Below are 26,215 nucleotides of genomic sequence, written 5' to 3' on the forward strand. Positions count from 1 at the left end.
CTTCAGCACATCCGCCTGACCTGCTACTGTTTACAAACCACCAACATTTCCGAAACAGCATAATGAGGAGCCGTGCATGACCGGGGACAGGTATCGGAATCAAAGTTTATGGATTATCATGTGCCACTACGGACACTTATATTAACCTGTGTGAGTATTTGTGTGTGTGAGAGTGTTTGTCTGCAGGAGCTGCGCGTGTCGGAAGTCGGGACAGGCCCGTGCGTCGGCTCGGTTACAACTTGCTAACTAACAACCAGGCTACCGTCACATTAGCTTTGCCAGCTTTCACGTCCGTCTGCGGTCACTTTAGGGCAGCTGTCACAGCTCCAACTTGTCGTTGTTAAGCTTATCTGAACGAGTTTAGACCTCTGTTAGCGTCGCTTAGCCGACACTCGGTCAAAGCTAGCTGTAGTTTGGCGTCTTGCCCTGCCTGCGCAATAATAATCCCAGCTGCTCTCACCATCCGTGGTGCATCATAGACAATCACAGCGTTTCATGTCAAATTATACATACATTGCTTTGTTTTTGGTATGATTGTTATATGAAAGGTGTAGGTTGTGTTGTCTTTACAGCAGGTTTACTAGGGTGGTGGGCTTTAAACCTATCATTTTTCTCGGGCTGGGCCAGCCTTCCTGACAGATTTAGTGATGGGTTCAGGGCAGTGCAGCTCTCACTGCATGCCTTGAACACTTTTAATGCGGTTTCACACTCATCTCCACACGGTCAAGAACCATTTCAGTGTGAAAATATGGGTTAGGGTACAAGTACAAGTCTGAGTGTCTGAAGGGGTAGCTTGGACTAGAAACTCTGAGATTAGAAAAGAAGACTTGGACTGTGTTGTTGGCCCTTATTAACTAAAAGCCATCTAACTAAAACCTAACCTTTAGCCTTAATTTCACATGACTGTAATGATTGGAAAAGTTAGGGGAAATGGGTTGTCTTTTTTTTTTCCTACTCGCTGAACATGCTGTTCTCACAAACCACTGAGTTTTCTTGGATGTTTAAAACGTTTCTTCTTCCTTGTTCTTGCACCACAGCTCTTTCTCTAGTGCAGTTTTCTCAACTTTCTAGGTTCCACCTTGGGCTGGGCAATGTGGACAAAATCAAATGTGATGAAATGTTTGACCAAATACCTTTATTGATACTGCAACAATATTGTAGGGTTGACTATTTGTGCTTTCACAAAATGTTTACACAATGAGATTTTTGATAATCATCAGTAATGTGGACATAATGACTAACTGGGAAAAGACAAATAATAGAAAAACTAGAACAGTCTGGTGAGTTCAGAAAATCAGATCACTTTACTGTAATACTTTAAAGCCAGGAGAAGACAACACTTATGACATATCACAATATTACATTATCTAAAATCTAAGACAATATCTAGCCTTATATCACCATATCAATATAATATCAATATGTCCCTTCAGCACTAGTTGAATAGGTCAGAGAATAATGTCAGCCTAGATATGTCAGGACTGGTTTTAAGAAGCTAGTCTTCCTTTATTGCCACAATAATGGAAGCTTTATTGTGGCAATGACAATAAAGCTTCCTTGAATCCTTGAATCCTTGAATCCTTGAATGAAGAGGTTAAATTGTCCTCGAAGTCACAAGGATAAAAAGAAAAAAAAACCCAAGAGGAAATTAAGGTATTTTTTTTCCCCCCTCCTCTTTTATGCCGCCGATCATCTTGACAGAGACACACAGACAGAGAGATATCTGTCATGTTTCATCTCTAGTCGTGTATATGGTAATTAAATCAGTCAGGACCCAGCAAGTTCATGGTATTTGCCAAGGTTAAGGTCCTAAGCATGTTCCCAGCCTCTTGTGGAGCATGTGACTGTAAAGGTCCCTGGGCTCTTGCTGTGTGCTGAAGTAGAGACATGTGAGTTTGTTTAGCTGGCTGTTTCACTTTGACTAAACTTCAGACTGTGGCTGCCACTGACAGCTCCTCTCATCGCTGTTTGCTGGGCCCTTTGTGAATATTCATCCTCTGAAGAGTCACTGTACTGTTTCTTTTTCTGAATTTATTTGACATCAGACGACTCTAGCCATCGTAGAGCTGGAATGAAGCCTTAAAAAAAAAAAAAAAAAACGTGTCTAGACTTATGTTATAAAGGATGGAAATGAGGCTGCACCCTGTTCATTTGAGAGGAACTGCTGTTGTGATTCAGTCAGATGTCTCTAACTAGAAATTCTGCAAGCACAGGCAGCAAAATGTTTAATACAATTGACTAATCTGGGTTTAGTTTCAGAATAGTTTAGCCTTTATGCCTTTTAGGCCCATAAGCTCGTAACAGGAAGAAGGTTGTCTTTGTGTTTTCATGTCACATCAACATGAACATGGGATCTTTAGCATGTGGTCATCCAGCCAATATACTGCCACATTGTGCACTTTGACAAAGAGCTGAAATGAATTTTAATTTTGGCTATGGTACTGAGGTGAGCCCAGAGCTTCTTTAAGTATCAGCTGATCTGTGGCTCTGAAATATTTTCATGACACTAAGGAATGTGATGCTGCAGCTTTAATCCAGTGGAAAAACAAAGAAGTAGAGGAAAGTTTTAGGCTCCGTTCCAGTGATATTTATGGGCTCTTTCAGGTTGAGTTTAAAGGGGAAATGTTGTGCATTACACGTTCATCAGGATCATTGAAGGAACAGGTTCCGAGCCCGACAGTTTGACTTGAATTGTGTGCTTCACACTGCTAAATTATTGGCACTGCTTGAGGCGATCCCTTTGAACTGAAAAAGAAAGCGGTCAAGAAGTCTTAATGTATGTAACAAGATACTGTAGTGACTGCGATTTGATTTTTACTTCATGGCTGCTGCTGTTGTTGTAAATCCCAGGAACAGATCTTCTACCTCAGAACAGATGGACGCGGCCTTATTTGTCTGTTGATTTATTTATAAATTTCATTATGTATTGATTTGATTATTTCATGAAAGATCCGTGTTTTGAATTATTGAGGCGTCTCCAGGTGCAGCAGGTTGAATTATGCAGGAGCTAATTTGCGTTGATTATTATGTAGTAAAGTTGGGGAATGTCATTTCACGTTCCAGTCCGGGTGGGGGGGGGGTCTAAGAGAAGAGTGGCTTCAGGCAAGACTGAGCTAACATAGCCAGGCCTCGAGTCTTCCGTTGCCCGCATCATCTTTCACTCACACACAAAGGCTCGCACAGACACACAAAACGAGTGTCCTCAAAGCACAATAGATCTGTAAAGGCCTCTTTAGAAAGTTAGGAATGACTTTTTTTTGGTATTTTTGGAAGGAAGGGACAAAGCAATTGATATGTTTGAGAGCCTGTGAGGGAAAAGTGTGCCTCAAAATATCTTCTGACACTGACAGTTTTCAGTCTAATAGTGATACTATGAATTCATATTCAATTAATTATTATTTTTATAATCACCCAGGATACTTTATACATCTTCCATACCAATCTTTTAAAGAAAAACTAATAAAACACAAAATAATTGGAGATACCTATTCACAACATTCTTCTCTCTTCTTCTATGGTCTTTCCCCATAGTTGTGGATTAGTTATTTAATGGGATAATGTCCTTTTTTATGAGAGAGGGGAGAAAAAGCCCATAGACTTAAGGAGAGCATTAGTCTTGGAGGAGAACAGATGTTTCCTAAGAAAACAGGCACATACATTATGCATATATTAAATTATTTCTATTTTGATAGCGTGTTGCTGATTTATTGAGCGGTGTTCCATTCACATGGTTAATAGGTTTAAGATATGCCTTTGTTGTGTTATTTCCACAATTAATAAAGCGAAAGAAAACATAATGCTCTGTGGAAGCACGCTATTCTGTAGGCCTGTGTATTAGGCTAACCATATTCATAAACGTGGAATAATCCCAAGCCGGATAAAGAATGGAGGCAGAATTGGTTAACCTAGATTGCAGCATCTCACAGAGAAAGTGAAACTTTTTCTCAGAGCTGCAATGGCCTGGCAGAGAGGAGAGGAGCTGGCTCATGGTTTACCTGGAGAGGATGTTCATGTTATTGTAATTTTTCTAATGTTTTGTCGTGTTTATTTTGAACGTTTTTTACATTTTTGGTATGTAAGCAAATAATTTTCACTCACAATGGACATGTTTGGACTATTACAATATAGATTTGTTTTAATGAAACTTGCTTTGTCTGCCACCTCAACTGGACCATTTCTTGACAATAATTATAAATGATCATATTTACCTTCCAACAGTTGGTATGTCTGATCTAATTAGGGATACAATAATTTGCATGATCTATCTGATATTTTTAAAATTAATTTATTAATGGTTTATTCTAGCTACAATGACTAGGCAATTACAAAACTATTAGACTCAATTAATTGTTTTGAGTCATTTGTTTTAGAAGAGATGCTAAAATTCAGTTGTGATACTAAACTGAATATCTTTGGGTTGTGGACTTTTGATGAGGACAAAACAAGACGGTTTAGCTTGCATCTTGGGTTTTGGGAAACAGTGATTACATTTTTTCACCATTTCCTGACTTTTTATAGACCAGACAATTTATCAATTAATTGAAAAAATGATCAGCACATTAATCAGTAATGAAAATAATCATTGGGAGGGGAGAACATTGCAATTTCTCACAGGCTCAAGGCTAGAAATCAGATAAAAGCATTAAAGGCCTATGTTGATTAATAAACAACTTAAACAATTAACCAATTATCAATTGTTGCAGACGAATGTTTTAGTCTCCTCGCTGCCGCTGGCTAACTTAAATGACATTTGTCCTGATTAATTACAGTGTAATCTGGCCTTCTGGCCTGGACTGTAAGCTCTTTGATTGGTTGAATGTTTTCTGTGATGTCACTGGTTTCTTTAGCTGTTATCCATGCCATTGTAATTGATTCAGACTACTTATTGAAAGCAAAAGTACATTAAGATGTAAGAAAGTTTCATAATGATGGTAGATGGATACATTCAATAGATCTCCTACATTGAACCCTAAATTAACTGATATTATATCAGTAATAGTACTAATATTAGTAAAGCCTAAATTAAGAATTATGTAAAATTATAAGATATATGCGACTTTCTTACTTGTATGTAATTGTCTATTTATTAATTTTGTCTTAATTGTAGATTTGTCTGATTATGTGATTTTTATACATTTTTCCAATTGTGAACATGCAACCTTATCTAAGTGTAAACATAGTTGACCTAATACACAACACATATATGTATATATATGTGTGTGTATATATATTGCACTGTATGAGGAACAACACAGTCTTAATTTTTAATATTTAATATTACTTTATTTACTGTAGTATCCCTGAATAATTTCAGACACACATTTCATACTGTCTTATGTGTCATGTGAGGACCAGATTGTTGACATCAAAATATATAATTAATGCATTAATTTGCCTACTTAATGACCTAATTAGCATTACTGCTTATGTTTAATATATCACAGAGAGCATGGCGGGACATCAGGCAGCTCAAGTGCTTCTTGTTAATTTAAGCCATTCTTCACTTACTGTAATCAGTGTCAGTGTTTTTATTTTGTGCAGCAAAGTTGTGTTAAATGCAAAAGGTGAATAAACTGTGGCTGTGATCATCATAATACAAATAGCTGCAAGTGTAACCAAAGCTGACAGTTATGTCTTCTGAAGAGTATTTTTTTGAATTGAAATATCATGTCTTCATAAGTTCTATTTTGTTATGATGTTGTACAGTGTATTTGATGTCAACATTTTAAAAGTTTATCTTTCACTTCCTTCTTGGTGCATCCTTCAGTGGCGATTAACATGCCTTTACTAACACCACATCATTTTTTTGGCCCTCTAATAGCAGTTTTATTTATTTCTCCTCACGCTGAGGGTGTTAAGTTTCATTACTGGCTCTTCTTCCTCTTGCAGAAACATCCTCTTCTTCTGAGTCTTGGCTGAGGAGAATTACAAGGCTGTGACAGTAAGTAGTGAGAGAAAACTTTTCAAGAGTGTTTATCGTTAGTTAGAAAGTATTGCTCACACCGCCCTCAATGGAGAGGTCCGAAGTTGCGGTCAGCTAGAGAACAACTCAGCAGGGTAGATACATGTCAGCACAGTCTATGATCAAAGGTCAGTGTCCCTATCCTGTTCATATGCAACTCTTTGTGCTTTATCACTGGGACTTAGGGAGTTCAAAAGTCATATCAATAACATGATATGAGATACCCAAAGTTTGACTTATGGTTTCTGGTAGTCTGTAGCTGCTCTGCTCTGCTAACCTGTGATGGTGATTCTATTTGTTTTAGTTGTTGCTTCACTCTCTTCAGGTCCGGCTGGGTCGCCGTCATGCAGCACCCCAACTTTGAGACCCGCCACCCGCTCCAGACGGACGAGCAGCAGGAGACGGGCTTCGACCCGCTCCACAATTTCAACAAGAACCGCAGCAGTACGTCAACTCTCGGTGCTGGCTGTCACACACTAGATCAAACACCACACTTACACTACCTACATATAAGTGCTTCTCTCATGTTGGGAATGCTCTTTTGTTTACAGTTTTAAAGAACCAGGCTGTAGATATTTCTTTAAGTCACTTCATAACCTCTTAATCCCCTTCCAGAGATAATGGAGGCCTGAAGAGAGACTCTTACCTGTAGTGGGGGCGTAGAGCAGAAGAGACAGTCACATTAAGTACAGATGAAGAGATATAATAAAAAGGAAATTTGGAGCTGACTGTGAAGTGTGAGTCACAGACGTGGCTGGCGACGCCCCCGGGCCGAGGGTGTATTTATGTTTACGACTGCGTATGTGAGAGAGGGAGAAAATGTTGGGGGCTGGCATGTCGTGGAACTGATGAATATTCATAATGAGTGTCCCCGTGGAATGATCTACTCCTGTAATTAATGTTGATAGACAGCTCTCCGACTTGAGTGCGTGTTTACCTGCAGGACAGATTAGACTTATTACTGGCAATAAAGAGGAAGAGGAGAATGGTGCTTTACTGTGTGTCGTCACTTTGCCTGCTTCTGGTCTTTTTTTTTATGCTCTCCTGCATGGTTAGAAAAAGAGCCCAAACACATTCGAGGAGTCATTTGGAAGCAATAAAAGGGCCAGTTCCTTATTACGGTAGTTGTCAAAGGTTATGTTTTTGTGTATGGCCCCACATTTATAAGCTTTAAAATGATTGATCTCTAGCTTTACTCCCTAGCTGTTGTTGTTCACGTCTCCCCCTTGTGGTTGTGCCTGTGTTTGTTTCTAACAGGAGGATCTCTTGACAGCAGTGGTTACTCACAGTCTCAGTCAACCTTCCTCTCATATAGGTGAGTGTTTGCAGTATTTTCTTGTGTCGGCGTACCATAAACTCCTGGCCAGACTCACCACTCAGTTTATTGCCGGATGACACATTAGATGGAACACTGTGCCCAATTTGGGGTGAGAAGCTCATAAATCTCCTTGTCCTCTGCCTTCTCTCCCCCCCTCCCCTTGTGCAGGAAAGAATGGGACGACTTGTTCCTCAACAGTAATTACCTGGCCAGGATCCGGCAGGCAGGCATCAACGGTCGACTGAGGAGCAGCCGCTTTCGGAGCGTATGCTGGAAGGTAACTGCCAAACGGATCAAGCAGTCCTATCGAGTTTTATTAGAGTGGCTTTGGCAATTTCCCTGCTTCAGAAAACACTGCAGTTTCTGGCAGCTTGCAGGCCTTGTTGTGGTGGTGAATCTGTGTGCAGTTTGGAAACAATGACCAGAGTTTAGAGAGTTTTCTGCATATTCATGAGTTGTGAGAGGAGAGCTCTTGTTAAGATAGCACGCACTAACCTGTGTCCTGGGTGTCTGCAGTTGTATTTGGAGGCTCTTCCAGAAGACAAGAGTCAGTGGATCAACAAGACCAAGGAGCTCCGAGCCCAGTATGAGAAGATTAAAGAAACGGTGAGAGGGCCTCTCTGTGGCCAATTTCCTCACAGTGATGACAAACAGTCAGACATACAAATTGCAGAGGCTTCTTTTCTTTTTGCTGACTTAAATAATCTCCTCAGTTGTTTTTCCAGATACGTCAGAATATTATTTATATTTTAGTTTTCCACAACCACAGACGTTTTATAGATTTTAGATCTTATGACTGCCTATTTTTTGCAGTAGTTACTTGATATCTGAAGTCACAATGTGATCATGCATTTTTAGCGGTGCAGCCCTTGAGGAATTAACTGAGATCACCGATCTGTGAACAACCAGAATTTACAGCTGTGCGTTTATTTTGTTTTTGTTTGTTTTTTGTTTTTTTTATTGTCACAGCACATCACGAACCCTCGCAAGGCTGCAGGCCAGCAGGACCTGGTGGTCAACAACCCGCTGTCACAGGATGAGGGGGTGTGTGTGTGTGTGTGTGTGTGTGTGTGTGTGTGTGTGTGTGTGTGTGTGTGTGTGTGTGTGTGTGTGTGTGTGTGTGTGTGTGTGTGTGTGTGTGTGTGTGTGTGTGTGTGTGTGTGTGTGTGTGTGTGTGTGTGTGTGTGTGTGTGTGTGTGTGTGTGTGTGTGTGTGTGTGTGTGTGTGTGTGTGTGTGTGTGATTTATTCTCAGTCTGTCTTTCAGTCAGCTTCAGTTCATATTTTCATGTAAAATATGACTCTGTGTCATTGCAATAATTATAGACTGTTTCAGTGATTCATTGTTGATTCATTAACAGATTGAATTATAAAGCCATTGAATTAATGTTGAATTAGGCAATTGATAAAATATTTAAAATATCTAGAAATTACTAAGAAAGTCTCAGAAAGCCACACTAAGGATAACACAAAGCCAAACCGGAGCTCTTATTAGCCAGGTGAAGAAATTGGTAATATTGCTAATAATTTCCTATGAAATTTCTTAGGGCGCCTCCTGAAAGTAAAATAGATTATTAATACATTTGCAATTTACTGCAAATGTAACTTAGAATGTCTTTTAATCATTGCACGGCAGATCAGCTGCAAAACAAGATGCTAAAACTGCTTATAAATAAACTCAGAAAATACAAATACTTACACAAAATGCTGCTGAATTACACCAAAGAGTCTGTTCCCTTAAGTAATTATCAGATTATCAGATGACAACAGGGCTGCAAAGTTGAGTTAGGTAGTCTATTGTTAAAAAACATTTTGATCCATCTATCTGTTGTTGATGGATTGATTCATGTATTAATTCATTCACTGTTTATAATTTCTGTGGCGCCACCGCTGCCCCTCTGCCAACCAAATTCCCCGGTTTCCTGATTCTGACTCATATTCTTATGGATGTGTTGTAATGTTTCCTCTCCTGTCCAGAGCCTGTGGAACAAGTTCTTCCAGGATAAAGAGCTGAAGGGGATGATCAAACAAGATGTGTTGAGAACGTCAGTATCACTATCGGACTAGTTGTTTATTTGCTTTATTTTATTGTCTATATTAAACACCCTAAAGTCTTCTGTTGTCTACGTAAAGTGAATTCCTCCTTTCATTGTTTCTATTTCCTTAAGGTTCCCTGAGATTCGTTACTTCCAAGACGAGGACGTGAGGACCAAGCTGACGGACATCCTCTTCTGTTATGCCCGAGAAAATGAACAATTACTTTATAAACAGGTACAGGCTTTCTTGCAGAGCAATAATGTTGATAGTCTAGTCTGTGTGTGTGTGTCTGTGTGTGTGCCCGTGTGTGTGCAGGCTTTTCAGTGGCCAGTCAGCTCGGACTCAAGAACAAAATGCCTTTTTAACCTAATCATTATCAGTGTCTGTAACAGGTGCCAGCAAGTGAATAGGCGGCTAGTACAGCTTTTTTGCAAACTCAAAGTGACACATGGCTGGGCAGTGGCTAACAATATCTAAATTAAATCTGTCATCCCATATTAGAAACCTCGTGCATCACTATTAAAGAAAGACTGACCACAAATGAACCATATTTTCTCTCTGCCCTCTTACACCCCCTCTACCTCTGTCTCAACCCCTCTGTCTGTAGGGTATGCACGAGTTACTGGCTCCCATAGTGTTTGTGCTGCACTGTGACCATCAAGCCTTCCAGCATGCCAGCGAGACTGCCAGCCCCAGGTCAGTTCTTACAGTACTCCCTGTGAATCTGTATCTGTCACCTTTTACACGTGTCTCTGCTTCTCTAGATAAAATATTTCTGCATTTATTACGGATACGGACTAAAGCATCTCTCTTTTTCCATAGTGAGGAGATGAAGTGTCTGTTGAACCCACTGTTCCTTGAGCATGATGCCTAGTGAGTACACTCTTATTATTGTACATTACTTTTCATATATTGTGAATAGTCTATTTCTATCTCTGTGTGTCCCTTCTTTGCTTTCTCATTCTTTTGTTTCTTTCTCCACTCATGTACAAACACACCTCTCTTGTCTATAGTGCATTGTTCTCCCAGCTGATGGACACAGCAGAACCATGGTTCTCCAGCTTTGAGAGGGAAGTGAGGAGGGTGAGTTTGATCAGCTTGTGCTGACATGAAGAAGAAAACTGAACTATAGAATATATTTGGTATGCTGATGTAAGGCTACTGATGTTAGTTCTAAGCTGGAATAAAGAAAAAAGAAAGAAAGTAATTCAGACACTTGAAAAACTTCAACAAATGTGCTAAATGTGTGTCATACAGCGCAAATTGATGTTTATATAATGATACGTTAATTACATAATGATCTCCTACTCCAGGGAAAAGAAGAGATGCTGACCAGCATCCCATTTGCTCGGCCCCAGGACGCAGGACCATCTGTTGCCATAGTGACCAAAGTCAACCGCATCCAGGACCAGTTGGTGAAGAAGCATGACGTGGAGCTGCACATGCACGTCAACCGGCTGGAGATCGCCCCACAAATCTATGGCATGTCAGTATATACAGCTTCAGTTCAGCACGGCCGCACCTGTTCTTGACCGTCACAGTTACCTTGTTTTTTTGATTGTGTCTTTGTGATTGTGCCCCCTCAGCCGGTGGGTACGTCTGCTGTTTGGCCGCGAGTTTCCACTTCAGGACCTACTGGTGGTGTGGGACGCACTGTTTGCTGACAGCATCACTCTGGACCTGGTGGACTACATCTTTGTGGCCATGCTGCTCTATATCCGAGATGCCCGTACGCTCCATTTATTACTGAAATAATCCAATAAAGCCATGTGTTTTCTTTGCAGCATGTGATTTCATGAGGCACACTTAACTGGAAGAATGTGATTTACTTCACCTCATTTAATCAGATGGAGTCATATTGCTTTAAATAGAATATAGTAGATCACACACACAAGCAAGATGGGGGTTTAAGCTCTAATGTTGGCGAGCATTGTCACTGCTCGAGTGTCTTTTAGTAAGACACTGAATCCCTGCTGTTGTACAGCAGATGCTATGGAGCCAAATGTAAGAGCCAAATCTTTTCTATCAGTCTGCATATTCAGCTGCGTTATTTTGAAAAGAAGACAAATAATCAAAGAAAGTAATTTTGACGCACAGCTGTTGTTGGTCTGTTGTCGCCTGGGATTTTTCCTAGCAGGCGGTGTTGTTCTAATGTTGTTGTTTTATTTTTCATTTTTTAATTTATTTTTGCACAAGCTCGTCCAATCATGTTTAAAATGGTTATAGTGCACTCTCTCATTCTGAGGTTATTTTGACTGCATTTGTTCATCTATCTGTTTCAGTCATTGCAAGTAACTTCCAGACCTGCCTGGGCCTGTTAATGCACTACCCTCCAATAGGAGACATCAACGCTCTGCTGCAGAAGGCTCTGTTCCTCCGAGATCCCAAAGTAAGGAAACAAACACACTAGCATAGTTATCAAAAATCGATTTTGCAGTTCATGGCGAGTTTCTTAGTCAGTCACGCAGTTCATTGACATTGGTTGTGGGTGTTATATATTTTTTCACACTCTTTGCCAGAAGGTCTCAATGTGGTTTAAGTACTTTCATTATGTCGAACCGGTCACGAGTCAAAATGGAGAAGAGAAAGGGAAAATTTGAAACAAACAGGTGAATCTTCCTGGAGCCTAAATTTGAGTTGAAAGTATCTGCTCCTCCTCCTTTAATTCAGTACTCAGAGCAAAGGAGCTACCGTGCTAATGATTATGCTCTTTGCAGAGGAAGGAAAAGATTAGCAGAAGTGAAACATTCACACACACACACACACACACACACACACACACACACACACACACACACAAACACACACACACACACACACACAGAGCAGTGGGCTGAAATCCTTCAACAACTGTCATGTAGAATAGACCAAAACCCTCTGCAACTTTATTGCTATGTGAAAAAAGTACTTAAGTGTTAAAAGTGAAATTAAAATTAGAAGCAAACGTTTCAGTTCCTCAGACTTCAGTGGTTCCAGTCATTGTTTATGAGGGTGTTTACTGTAAATATACAAGGCACAGGTGCAATAGATGAACCAGTCAGTTCTGTCAAAAAGAATGAGGAAGTTGTGTACATGTGTATATCATACAGTGTACACATGCTTGACATTTACGTATAATGAAATGTATGTTACAGATGATAACAGATCACCCTGTGACATGGAAATAGTACTAGAGTAAGTTTGGGACAGTCACAGATCATTAATCTTACACATAATGCCTATAATATGCACACATGCCTAAATAACTAATTTTGCAAGATTACTTTAAAAAATCAAATTACAGCTTCCTATAAAAATATTTTTACAAGAATGAAGAAAATGTGGGAAAGCGGGAAATCCTCTGCTTGTGTATATTTAGAGGAAACAAGATAAGTTAAGATGTTTATTGAGACTCAGTCACAAAAAATATATCCATTTACTCCCCTGTTTTATGATGTGTCTCTTAGGAGACTGGACCCTATCTTATTAATTATCAGTTAAGCTTCATTTGAAGTTTTGGAAGTGAGATGATTTCAGGTCCCTGCAGGCGATTACACTCCATGCTCAGTGATGTGGCCTTCGAGTTGGTGACAAGTATGAAGTGTTTATTAGTTTAATGTTGATTGTAAAGGGATAAAAATTATTCTTGACATCGTTCACAAGTAAGTAAAACCTTCAGGTGTCTTAAATTTGAACACCACTGTTGCATAACTACACATTTAGAATAAGATTTCCTACTGGATTTTCAATGGACTTGAGCTTTGCAAATTATACCTCTTGCTACAAATTGCATGTACAAGTTTATGGTTTCATTTTCAATATCTTCACATCTAATATAAGTTTTTTTTTTTTTTTTTTTTTTTTTTTTTAATATCATGACCATTTTTTAAGGCTTTGAGACCTCTGTTTTGCTAGACTTTTAGTAGACAACAACCACATTAAACATCAAACATTAAACATTAAAACATTGTAAATGAGTATAACTGTCCAGTGTAATAAAGGAAAATCCCTGTGCTAGGTCTGAATGTGAAAACACTTAAGTTCCTGAAAATGTAACTGCCAAATTGTAGTGCTTGCTTCCTATTGCAGTAATCATCATTTGTAATCTTTGACGATTTGAACACCAACTGTAAAACAGTGAGAGTGAAAACAGGACGAAGTTTTGACACCTTATAACTTCCGCTGTCTTGGTTGATGTGAATATATATACTACATTTCATAGTAATCATGCACATGCAATTCTGTCTCTTTTCCTAGCACACACTCTCACTCATTTGGAGGCTCTGTCACTTTATCGTGAGTGTGAGTGTGAGTGTGAGAGAGAGAGAGAGAGAGAGAGAGAGAGAGAGAGAGAGAGAGAGAGAGAGAGAGAGAGAGAGAGAGAGAGAGAGAGAGAGAGAGAGAGAGAGAGAGAGAGAGAGAGAGAGAGAGAGAGAGAGAGAGAGAGAGAGAGAGAGAGAGAGAGAGAGAGAGAGAGAGAGAGAGATAGAGAGAGAGACTGACTTTTAATCTAAAAGTAGCCACTCTTTGACTTGAGTTAACACCTAACTGTTCAGTTACAAATAATTCAAACTCACTGACCCACACACCCGACCTCTCCACACTCCTGTCCACTTCTCTCCTGGGATAAAAATCCTGGAAGGTGCTGATCCAAAGTGACAGCGTTGGCCCCAGGTGTACGACCATGTCACCCCATGTCCACATCACGGTTACACCTGGGGGGAAGGGGCAGAAAACAGGCTTGTTGCTCATAAGTACTGAATCAGAAAAGTCAAGGCACACATATTTCCTTGGTTACGTAGTCATGCGTGCACACAGATACAAAATGCACTGGTTGATGTGTTCGCTCACACTGCTGTGACTTTTTTCGGACTGATTTTGCTATATAAAAACGGTTTAATCTGTCCCATTTCTTGTAGAACAATCCACGACCTGTAAACTACCAGTTTCAGCAGAACCTGGATTACTACAAAACAAGGGGAGCTGATCTGATGACAAAACACGGTAAAAGACACAGACACACACACACACACACACACACAGAGAGCTATCCTTCCTTTTAACACTCACACACCCTCTGTAGACTTATAACGTGGCTGTGAAAAGTTATAGTTGCTTCACAGATCATGATTAGCTCCTACAACACAATCCACTTGTCCAGCATTCATCCATATGTTCCAACCACACAGACACACAGACCAAAATATGACTAAATGTACTGCTTACAGTGCTTTCAGAGACTTTTATTGAGATGTGCAACCACCACAATGAAATGAATGGCTTTTATTCTTTTCATTTCAAAGTGAAGCAACAATACTGAAATAGTTCAGATTCATTTTGTTCTTGTTAGCACATTCAAGAACAGAACACTCTGACATTCAGGACATGAATACAACACAACGCATTTCTTCCTACATGAGGCAATTCATTTACAGTTTTCATTTTTTCATAATGTTCCATATTTGCTTGTTGTTTGTCCTCTGGGATCAGTTTTTATGACTGGAGAGCAGCTCAGCGGTGTTACTCTCAAATCTCAGCTGTCTGAGAGTCCTTTAATGCATAGATTAATGTCTGCTTATAATATTGTTAGCATGCCACTATAGCAAATATAAATGTGCTGAATTCTTTACTGTGATTACCTGTCTCAAGTAAGTTTCTATGCTCTGTGGGGAAAATAATAGATAAACCAATGGCTGCCTAGAAGGTAAGAAATTAGTCTAAACACTAAAAGAGCAGCAGTGACAAAGTATCAACGATTTGTATTAAGATTTTTTTTAAAACAGCATGCTTTTTCCTTCATTGTCAATTTAACTCCATCATTATGTCTTTCCTGTCATTGCAGCTCGGGCTCCAGTGTAAAAACGGCTCCCCTCAACATCAACAAAGTCTCCAGCAGCCTGCTGAGCTTCGGCAGGAAGCTCATTGCTCCAGCCATTTCGGGTGGTTCCAGCGGCATCTCACCAATCAACAGTGAGGTACACTCCTCCTCCTCCTCCTCGTCTTCCACCTCTCCTGCCTCAGCCCCTGCGCCTATCCTGAGTCACCCACTTGCTGAGCCTCCATCAGGCCAGGCGCCACTGCAGAGCCAGAGCCAGAGCCAGCACTACCGCCTGCTCAAGTCTGAGAGCATGCCTGTTCATCTCAGCAAAGGTGCGTGCCAGGACACACACACACACACACACACACACAAAAAGAAAACAGCTCCAGAATTGTTTCAGGACAGCTTCCTATTTAGCGACTATTCATTTGTGCATTTTTGTTGGCAGTTATGTAACTGGTGAATTAGCTGCATGTAGGTTATGTGAATGTCTGCATCCGCTGTATGGTGTGGGTGTGGCAGCATCAGCTTTGACTCTCCTGTCTGTTAGATGTAGTTTCAGGTGGAGTGTCTCAGGTCTCTCTCCCAGCCCAGACTCACACTGACACAGAAGGTAACTGCTACCATGGCAACTGCTTGTGTGACGCCCCCTCGTCCCTCTGCGATTCTGTCGCTGTCCGTGCATGTCTAAGTACCAAGTGTGACAATTACTGGTTGATGATCTGTTTCTAGAATATTACAGTAAACAGTTGTGTCCTCTGCTTGTAATAGTGAATACTGACCAGCAGAGGGAGATCACAGCCAGCCACATGAGTAGTACAAGTGTCAAGGATGTGTTGTGACATCTGTTGTCAGTATTGCTTTGAACATGTACCTAAGAGTAAGCTCTCCTGTGTTTGTGCTTTTCTTGTATCTCTGTGGCCACAGAGTTTGTTTATTGTGTGTCATGTTTTTTTTGCCAGTTTGTCTGTATTCTCTGCGCTGACAAAGAAAAATGCAAAGAAAATGGATTTCATGCCTGTCTTCTATGGAGCCTGGAATAATTATAGACTCAGAGTTTTTAATTATAATCAGTTAATAAATAAATAGATACAAATAAAAGGCTATTGGAAATAGATTTATTGAATTTGCATTTAAATGATGGATTAATGAACCGTAGCAGCAGCTCTTGATTGGTCTGAATCTGCAGATGACTACCTCCAACTCATAACAGGTGGCCAGTCAGAGCTCCCTCTGTTGTGCGGTGGGTTGGACGTTCATATTAATTATCAGCAGACACATACGCTCATGCATCTTTAAATTTAGGAAAGCAAAATTTAAATTAAAGCAATCTAAATGGAAATTGTTGAAACTGAAAATTAAAAGCAGGAGCTAAAACAATTGTGTGACAATTGTGTTGTGCAATTTAGGAAATGGAATAACAAATACTAAAAGTCAGAACATTTTTTTTTAATTCAAATATTAATTAATAATTAAAAGAGTGAATAGGTATATATAATTATTGTTGGAAAATATAATTGACTTTTTTTAAATGAATCATTTAAATGCATATGCAATTAATCAATCAATCAGTAAAAGCTTTTTATAGTATTTTATGCCAGTACTTAATAGTATTTCTGTAATTAAGTATTCCAGTGCAGGCTTCATATTATTGCTATTCTTGCTCTTAATATAGATTGTAGATATTTGGAAGAAAAAAGAAAAAAAAACCTTAAAGATCCCCTCCAGACTGATTTAAGTATGAGTAATTATTTGTGTCTCGTGACTTTTCCACAAAAAGTTTTTCATCTACTCTTCCTCCTCCTTGAAAAATACAGAATATGTCAATATGCAGATGTATTTCATCCTAAAAGTGTAACTTGGTTGCTTACTGATCTACTTCTGGCTCCCAGACTAGTTGTGATGTCACAAATCATGCTAATTCATACATGTCAGATTTTAGATAAACTCAGATTTAAGGAGAACACAGAAAAATGTGCCCCTATAGCAAATGACAGGATTCACCTGTAAGGTGTTTTTTACTTGCCCTATTCAGATTGTTTTATATATTAGTGATTGTCAATTACTACAAAGACTAAAGTCAATTGTCACGTTTAATCTGTATTTAAGTAAATGAAACAGAACAAGGAAACAGTGTCATAGATTGAAGCAACAAATATTCTTGCATATTGAGAATGGTACGACCCATCACCTCTATTTCACTGAACGCTAAATTCTTTTTGATTAGCCCACTTTCTTTCAAATGATGGAGTCTCCCTAACCTGATGGCAAATACATTTTGTAGACTAATTTCTTCCACTCCAAGCTTCCTGATTTCCCTCATTCAGTGTTTCTCCTTCTCAAGAGTATTTATAACAGTGAAAAATTACCTGCTCCACTGATTTTTCTATGTGACACAGTTCACATAATCTTGAGTGATGCTTGTTTCATGCATCACATTACTGGCCTACTCAAGTTTTCATTGGCCAACAGCACATGCTTATATTCTCCAGTGTCTGCAAGGGGAGGGGGCTATGCTGTGTGTCATTATTTATGATACAACGATTTACAAAAAAAATGATGCACATACATCAGTCTGCACAGTGAAGCTGAAACACATATTCAGTTTTAAGGGATATATTGTACTTATTTATATGAGTGTGCCTTTTTTCTTAAGCCTTCTAAAACAATAAAAATATTTAGCTTTAAGGGTAATTTTCAACCTTGGAAAAAAAACATTTCTCCAGAAACAGCCAGTAATTTGTATTTTGTGTTGAGCATTATTTTCGCCAACAGCAGCATTGTTGTTAAAAGTACATAAAGGGGCAAGGTCATAGATTTTCAATTATGGTTCGCCTTCTTTAACATTTTGCCTTCTCTCTGGCGCCTCTCTATCTCTCTCTCTCTCTGTACCTTTTGCAGGCCAAAGCTCCAGAACAGTAAGTTCCTCTCCCAGCATAGAAAGCTTCTCTGGTGGGCGTGGTCAGGCCACTGCCTCTCCACCCCTCCCCCCATCCAGAGGGAGTGATGTCAGCACTTCATCACCTCCCCTTTCCGCCACCAAGAAGGAGTCCTTCTTCAACATCACTCGCTCACGTTCCCACAGCAAGACCATGGGCAAGAAAGAGGCGGTGAGCTCTTCAACCTGCTGTCTGTTTCCCATAGTTTTCACTTCTAATGCTCAGTCTCTCATTGTCTACATGTCTTTGTACTTTTCTTACACTCTCTACATGTTGCTGTCTCCAGTTTCATCAACCCTAAACCCTCTTATATGGGTGTCCTACCTATTTTTGTTCCTTTAGTGCTTTTATTGTCTTAAGTCTGACACATTTCTCTGTGTGTGCGTGCGTTGGTGTACTATCAGCAGGAGGAGGACCTGGAAGCCCAGGTGTCTTTCCTGCAGGGTCAGATCAACGACCTGGAGGCTATGAGCAAATACTGTGCCAAGATGATGAACAACCACATCTGTAAGTTCATCTGCTAAAAGTGCACACCGGCACTTGATCGTTTTCAGCCTCTGAAGCAGTAGCCAGTTCAAATGCTACAAACCCTGGACATGTTCCCTATTATTAAAATAGAGTAAGAATAAGTTTCATTTCAGGTTTGTCTACCATGACAATGCTTTTAAAGTGAAAAAATGTGCACTTACTTTTGATGTAAAAAAAAAAAAAACAATTCTCCATTTGGGACAGTTTATCATTTTATGGCAAGTGGGAAATGATTTTGGACACATTGTCACAAGTTATTTCACTTATTTGTTCAATCAGGTTGAGAATTTCCCTTTTTTCAGATTCAGATTCAGATCTCTTTTTTTTTTTAGAAGACTGGATCATTGACTGACTAGTTATTCTGTCTCTAGGTAAAATCCAGGAAGTGATTCTCGAGGAACATTTGAAGAAAGAAGATGAGGTCTTGGTTTCACTGGCAGGACTCAAACAGGTGAGTGTGTGAACATGGAAGTGAGCGTACATAAATGTGTGTGATACTCTCTTTGCATGGGGTCTATTTTGTATTTTGTGCGTTTCTGTAATGTCCCCCTGTGGCCCACTTTGATCCTGTCAGATTAAAGACATCCTGAAGGGGGCACTGCGCTTCAACCAAAGCCTGCTGGAGGCTGAAGAGAACGAGGAGATCACCATCGCTGACGATCACTACACCTTGACAGCGGCTGCGGAAAATGCTCTGAGTTCCAACAGTCACCACGGTGACGACCAGCAGCCAGGCGACAGCAGACCGAGTCGAGACTCCGACCTCGACGGGAGCGTGAGCACGGATGAGAAAGAAGAGGAGGAGCAGGCGATGACCCCCCCTGAGCAACAGGCTAGTAGTTGATTAATTTTACACTGAGTCAGCAGCTATGTTGGTATTAACCACAGTTTAATATTCCATTCAGGCAGGATTAATTTTCGATTGTTTTGTTTGATTGTTTGACCTTGTTCATCTAGTATTCAATGTATTTAATCCCATCATTTTCATCCCAACAAAATGTAACCAGTGTCAAAAACTGATCCGGTTTTTATAGCAGAATCGTGTTCTTTGCAGGATTAGACCATGTGACACTAAAGCTGTCCCACTAGAAATGAATCAATCCCATGATGATGCTGCATAATGCTTAATGACGTGCTTCCTGGAGTCTGAGTTCTGTTGCATTTCAACGTGTTGAGAATCTTTGACAAAAAGGACAAAAATCACGCTCAAGCCTTTCATTCAGCTAAAACATTATCTTGTGCACAGGTGGCATCTTCTCTCGGCTCCGAGGGTAAGAACTGGGACGACTACATCCTTGTATCCCAGGAAGAAGACCTGCAGGCTGCCGAGGGAGCAGGAGGAGGAGGAGGAGGAGGAGGAGGAGGAGAAGAAGGAGAAGAAGCTGAAGAAGGTGGAGTAGGAAGGGCTGCAGCCGAGCACACCCCTCCGATCAGGCGAGGCCGCGGCATGGTGCGAATGGAGCCTGAGGGTGCGGCAGGGACCTTCCACGACCCCCTGATGGCCGGCCCCACCTCCGGCTCCTCCAGCCCAGACGAGGGCTCCACCAACAGCAAGGACTCTGACTTCACCATCGTCAATCCAAATGACCTGTGAACCACCCCTTCTTTGTTCCCCTCCTCTTCTTATACCTGTATCGTATCCCATTCAGAGGGTGTGATAAAAGAAAACTGACTCGGGATTAGAGGATGTGGGGCTGGGGTTTGCAGTTTTTGGTGAAGCTGCTGTCGGCTAAAAAATTGCACATGTGGACTATGACACTTTGGCTCATCAAAGAGAGCCAGCAAGTCACCGAAACCTTGTACTCTGTCTCTTTAACTGTCATCTGTGCCACTTCAGTCCTGTCTGAACTGATGCTGTATACTATCTCATCTACCTAATGCCTGTCTCCCTATTACGTTTGGGCCTACCGCAGGCACCAACCTCCTCACCTGTCACTCATGATGTTTAACTGTAGCGCCCTGCTCCACAGAGAGAGGGCGCCATCGAACTGCTTACCCTGTCACTACAAGATTACTCTGAAGAGTTGGACCTCAAACTGCAATTCAATTTATGGAGGGGGGGGGGACTCTCTCTCCCTCCTCTTGAGCTTACTGTGCTGATTTGGGAATGTGATGCTCTGCTTCTTCTGAATGTGGAGATTTGGCCATACCTCTCTACCTGTGTCATGTCTGTCTCTGTTTGTCCTTTACAGGGGAAGCTGTCTTCTCTGATACTCATAGGAAAGAAGGATGATTGTCCCTCTGTCAGTTGTCAAGGGCAGCTTTCTCCTCTCCCCATCCTAAACCAGTGCCTCTGACCATTACTCTTTAACTCAACCAAACAAAACCTGAATCTGTGATCTTATTCCTTTTTTTGTTAGATTTTTTTTTTTTTTAAAGAAAATATTTTAACCCTTTCCTGGATAAAAATGATTAAATTATGGAGTAAGTCTTTTTTTTTTTTTTTTTTTAATTCCAATGTGGACATTTTTAAAGTGGTAATTGACAGTTTTCATTTCTCACATCAGAACTGAGTTTCTCTCGTGTGGAGACCATGTAAAGCAGTGCGCACAAAGAATGTCCCTCTAGCTGCCCATTCAGCATAATTAACTCTAGACCAATAAAACGACATTGCTCTTGCTACGCAATGAAGTCATTGTGTTTGTTTGGGAAATGCTGTGTGGACCTTTTTATACAACGATGTACACTTCGGCTTGCTTTGCAGAATCTGGGCTGCACTGCTGATCTGCATTCATATAGTCAATTTACAATATTACAGATAGTGCCACTGTTAAAGAAAATGTTGGGAAGTTATGAAAACATTCTCACCACAATATCCATTAAAGAGCTGTTCTGGAGCTTTCTATCATATCATGGTCCTTTTGCAGCAGATGGAAGTTTGCCCAGGTGTAATGAAGCTGTAGACGTTAATATTTCAAGCCAACATGGATGAGAAGTTCTGAAAGTGCTCAGGAAAAAAGGAAATTAAAACATTTACAGCTGACAACTGAGCAAATTCCAGTCCTTCTGGTAAAGGTCATGTGATATGATTGAAAGCCCCAAAACAGATGCTTAATTGACTTTGTGGTGAGATTTTTTAAGTTGAAGCCATTGACTATAAGCTAAGAAGTGCAACAATTTTCGATCAAATAATTAGCAATCCTGCTACAACCCTGTGAGCATTGCAGCCATACAGTAGGGGCTTCAGAATTGAAGATTACTCCACAGATTATTTTAATGATAAATATTCAATAAAAGAATCTAAGAAAAATACTTGGAACAATTGAATCAAAAGATACTCTGTTTATCATTACATAAGACAAAGAACAAGACAACTGAGAGGCATAAACCAAAGTAACCAAATATTTCTATTTTTGCTTTTAAAAAAAACGATAATAAAAAAGTAGTTGTTCTGTCAACTAATTAAAACAATTATTGTCAATACGTTTTGACTACTACTATAAATGGAAGTTAATTAGTGGCTTTCATCTGTTGCACTTAACTGCCCCATAGCTTTGTTTTGCCCCAGCTGGCATCTCTGCTGTAGTAATGAACTTGTGTCACATGTCAGTCTGAATGAATGCACATCAAAGTTAAAGCACGCACACATAAACGTCACTCATTTAAAAATGAATTTATTTCCATCGTGATTTATTAGGAAGGTGATCATGAACTCTTTTTTACAGAGCTGAACAGGTTGAGCCTCATCTACTGCACCGATACGTGTGACTGGAATGTTTTCACTCAAGATAAATAACTTATGTAAAATATTCTTTAACAGCAAAAGGATAGAATTACATAATAAAATACTGTACAGTGTTTTGCACACAAAGTAAGCACTGTCAACATAACAGCATTTTGTTCTCTAGAGGCAGACATTTAAAGTTCTGGAGTCGAGCATTACAGCGGGTAACAGTGCACACAGGCTTCAAGAAGATACAAAAATATATAATACTGTACGTGAGACAACAGTAGTGAGAGATGTGGCATGATGAAGGACCTCAAGGTGACTTGATCAAGAGGAGAAAACCAGGACACAAATAATTCATAGAAGCTGGACAGACATACAGTACGGGAGCTGCACTGGGTCATGAAAAAAACATCTAAAACATCCACAAACGTTAGCTTTTCCAATGGAAATGATCAAAAAAGTGTGTCTTTTTTTAATGCGCAGGCACCGCGACCTGATTTTAAATTGAACCCTTCCTTGATATTGCTTGATCATAGCTTTAAGCAACACAAGCTGCTATCATGTGGACGTGGCAGTTTTTCAAGGAAATTTGAAGCTTTTGAATATCTTATGGTTAAAGTTTAAATCATCCTAGAAAGTGCTCGAAAGATGACAAGACTCACCTCCAACCTCAAAAACATTGCACATACTGTAAGAAGAGGTTAGTAGACATTTGGTGTATTTACAGTTTAATACAGTACGAACAAACTGCACCTTGGTTTCACATCTCACTACATTCATCTTCCCAGAATCTTTTAACTTCTGCTTCCTCTCAGCAGCAACGTTTGCATTTGGCTGCGTTTTGAAGACTTTTACATTCATCAACTCTTCTGTACTCAAAAAACACCTTACTTGCTATACCATGTTGGAAAAGTTTGATAACATCTGGAGAGTTTGTCACAGCAGCTACGATGGCAATTTGGTCACGTCCTCCTTCATTCACTTGCTATACCGTGGTTCCTCTAACACTTGGTGTGGGTTTGTCGTCCTGGCCTCTTCGTGTCTGGGAGCGTACTCTTCTCACTCCTACACCTTCTTTGCTGAGGTTTCCAGTCAGAGCGGCATCATGGACCTGCTTCATGTTCTCCTGGACTTCAGCCTTGGCACGTTTCAGCAGGTCAGCCTGGCCCTGGATGTGAGGAAAGTGAAGAGGAAAGGGGAAATCAGGAGAGAATTAAAGAGTAACAGAGGGAGGGCGGGAGATTGGAAACAGAGCAAAAGGATGAGCAACCAGCTGGAGGCCAAAACACAGTCTAATGGTCCGCCCCAGAGGCTGTTTGGGTTTTTGAGAGCGTATGAGTGTGTGTGTTACTGACCTTAAGGATGGTGATGTTCCAGCTGAAACTCTCCAGCGCTCGGCTGACTTTGCGACCTTTCAGCCCCTCCTTTGCCGCCAGGCTCTGCAGCTTCTCATGAAACTCCATGGCTATAGCCGAAAACACAGCCACAGCAAGTTTAGAGGACAGTTCTTTGCACTTTATGAAAAAAAATTCAAAGATCAAAGCTGTGAAGGAATACGCTGCGTACAGAGTAGGACGTGATGAGTTTGTAGTAATAAAAAGTAAATATCGCAACAGACAGCATGGCATTCAATAATGTCCGTGGTTCTTTCTGCCCAAAGTCCTTGACCCAATCAGTCCTAGGATGTTGCTCTTTTAATATCACTGCACCTAGTCATTCTTTCTTTCATACCTGCTATTGTAGCTACGACCCATGAACTGCCCATCACACTAGTACCAGCTGAGAGTTTCCATTATCCACCTGCTGGCTTTAATCTACCACCACCAGCATTTGCAGACAGCAGGTGATCCTGTCCTATCTCCTGTCTTCATACAGGTCTACCCAGTGGTGGAAAGTACATTTTCTCAAGTGATTTAGTTAAGTGCAATTTTGAGGTACTTATCGTGAGCATTTCCATTTTCTGTTACATTACACTTCCATTCAACAATATTTTAGAGGTAAATACTGTTCTTTTTACACCATTACATCTTAAGATTGTATAAGCTTATGAAATACAGATGAAACAAATGATATCCAACCTTTTTGTGTTGTGATCCCTGATCTACTTCACCCTTGTTACATTTCAGATGTTTATGAGTTGTAAGCACTTCCAGCAGAGAGTGATTTTCTCTCAAAAGCTTTGGTTTTATTTAAATAACTGTGTGAGGCCAAAAGAATTAAAACTGTCTGATATTTCACAAATAAATGCAAAGCTCTGAAAGTCCAAACGGTGAGTGCACATTTGTGTAGTAGGGCTTTGTTTTTCCTCTTTCCTACCTCGTCAATCATCTTACCAAATCAGTACCAGTAAATGGTCAGTTTTGGTCCAGTCCTCCAAAATCTGTGTGGTCTTAGCTGTACTGTAAGCAGCAGATTTCACAGAGATAAAGAGAGAGAGAGAGGGAAACAAAGTATGAGCAATGAAAAATGCAAAGGAATGATGCAAAGTGGATGGAAAATCTGACAGATGAAAAAAGATACAGAGAGAGAAAGAAAGACGGCATCATAGAAGTCAGGCCGCTGGCTAGTTAGAGTGTGTGCAATGAGTTGTGTGGCGTGTCTGGCTTCCTCTGGCCGCCCCGGGCCACTGTCCCACTGTTGCCATGGAAACGTGGAAGTGGGTTAACATGGGGCACAAATCACTGTGAGCCATAAACGAGAGCCCAGACTTTAAACATGCGAAGTTGTGGACCACACACACACGTGTGCAGAAGAGTAAATAGATTGGACACAAGTAAAATTAATCAATTCTTCACACATAATCCGTCTTTGTCACCAAATGTCTGCAAGCATGGACACACACCTGCACACACACGTTGTAACTGCTCCACATTCACACACACCTACAGAAGTTGCTTGAATAATAACCTTTACTGCACGGTTGCTAGGCAACTTGAAGCCTACGTGCCAGAGTAGTGTGTGTATGTGTGTGCTTCCATTTCTCTGTTAAACCAAACGAAGCCAATGGAGGAAACGTTATTTCCAAGCCAATACTGGGACAGTGTGCATGCATAGACAAACACACACATATACAGGGTTTTGACCCAGAGGCCAAAATAATCCACGGGTCCAGCAAAAACTGGGGTAAGCAGGAAGTGCATCACTTTCACTTCCTGTCCTCTATCTGAACTGTGAGGTGTTGGGACAGGAAAAGGGAAAACTGACAGATCCAACTTCCAGACTGAAGTCATAAGGAACATCCAGGATAGGAGCATCTGAGGGAGTGTTAAGTCTGTTATGTACATACAGATGTGAAACATAGTCTCACCACTACAAAGGCTAGAACCGTGGAGAAGGAAAAGCTACTCAACATGATGTTCTTAAAAGGCAGATTGACCCACACAGGAATACAGGATACACACAGTGAGTCTGTATCAGCGCTGGCTGGATATTGAGTGGGCTGTTGTGCCCCATTTAACAGCATCTGCATTCATTAATGTTTCTGAACTCATTATTTATTATTCTTTTTTTGTCATCCATCTGTTTGAAGGACTTTAGAAACAGACTGACTGCCCCTCAGTTCAGCCTCTGTCTGAAACAGGCTGTTTTACCTCCTGTCTCTGTTCTGACTGGTTAACTTTTGGAAATAGTCCCACTGCAGTCTTGTGCCAGCTCCAGAGATCCAGCGGATACAAAAACAAACAGTAGTAGTATGATTTCACTTCTTTTTCTAGTTCTTTACCCGAAATGGAAAATTCCTGAGTGTATCTGTACATGTTTGAGTCTGATCTGAAATATGTGAGCAGACAACACAAACAATCCATGCAACAACCTTAGCTGCCATTTGTGGGCATATGCGAACAATCTGATTTCATCACAAAGTGGAAGTAGCTGTAACATTGCAAACAAACCTTGTATTGCCTAGCATATTGTCCTGTCAACTAAATATTGATACCAGTATCTGCCAGGCTCTAACACCTACTTCTT

General features: G+C 40.4%; 2 protein-coding genes across 2 annotated transcripts in view; one reads left to right on the forward strand and one right to left on the reverse strand.

Annotated features, from left to right (window-relative positions):
• Positions 1-20,953, forward strand: tbc1d5 (TBC1 domain family, member 5). Its single transcript, XM_062436639.1, is given in 24 exon segments — positions 1-150; positions 5,890-5,941; positions 6,288-6,406; positions 7,220-7,277; positions 7,449-7,557; positions 7,797-7,886; positions 8,250-8,324; positions 9,256-9,323; positions 9,447-9,549; positions 9,923-10,011; positions 10,138-10,188; positions 10,329-10,398; positions 10,629-10,801; positions 10,902-11,044; positions 11,598-11,704; positions 14,214-14,286; positions 14,289-14,298; positions 15,137-15,444; positions 15,663-15,725; positions 18,014-18,222; positions 18,459-18,558; positions 18,951-19,030; positions 19,154-19,411; positions 19,826-20,953. Coding segments are annotated over 22 exon segments (2,685 nt in total). The 5' UTR covers positions 1-150; positions 5,890-5,941; positions 6,288-6,306; the 3' UTR covers positions 20,174-20,953.
• Positions 20,954-22,213: 1,260 nt separating this feature from the next.
• LOC133997082 (inactive phospholipase C-like protein 2) overlaps positions 22,214-26,215 on the reverse strand; it is a 23,112-nt gene continuing 19,110 nt past the window's right edge. The window contains exons 12-13 of the mRNA XM_062436638.1: positions 23,605-23,714; positions 22,214-23,417 (exon numbers count right to left, since the gene is read on the reverse strand). Of these exons, the coding sequence (XP_062292622.1) occupies positions 23,235-23,417; positions 23,605-23,714 (293 nt within the window). The 3' untranslated portion in view covers positions 22,214-23,234. The remainder of the gene's footprint in view (positions 23,418-23,604; positions 23,715-26,215) is intronic.

The sequence above is a fragment of the Scomber scombrus genome, chromosome 16 (assembly GCF_963691925.1).
Source record: "Scomber scombrus chromosome 16, fScoSco1.1, whole genome shotgun sequence".
NCBI classification, from domain to species: domain Eukaryota; kingdom Metazoa; phylum Chordata; class Actinopteri; order Scombriformes; family Scombridae; genus Scomber; species Scomber scombrus.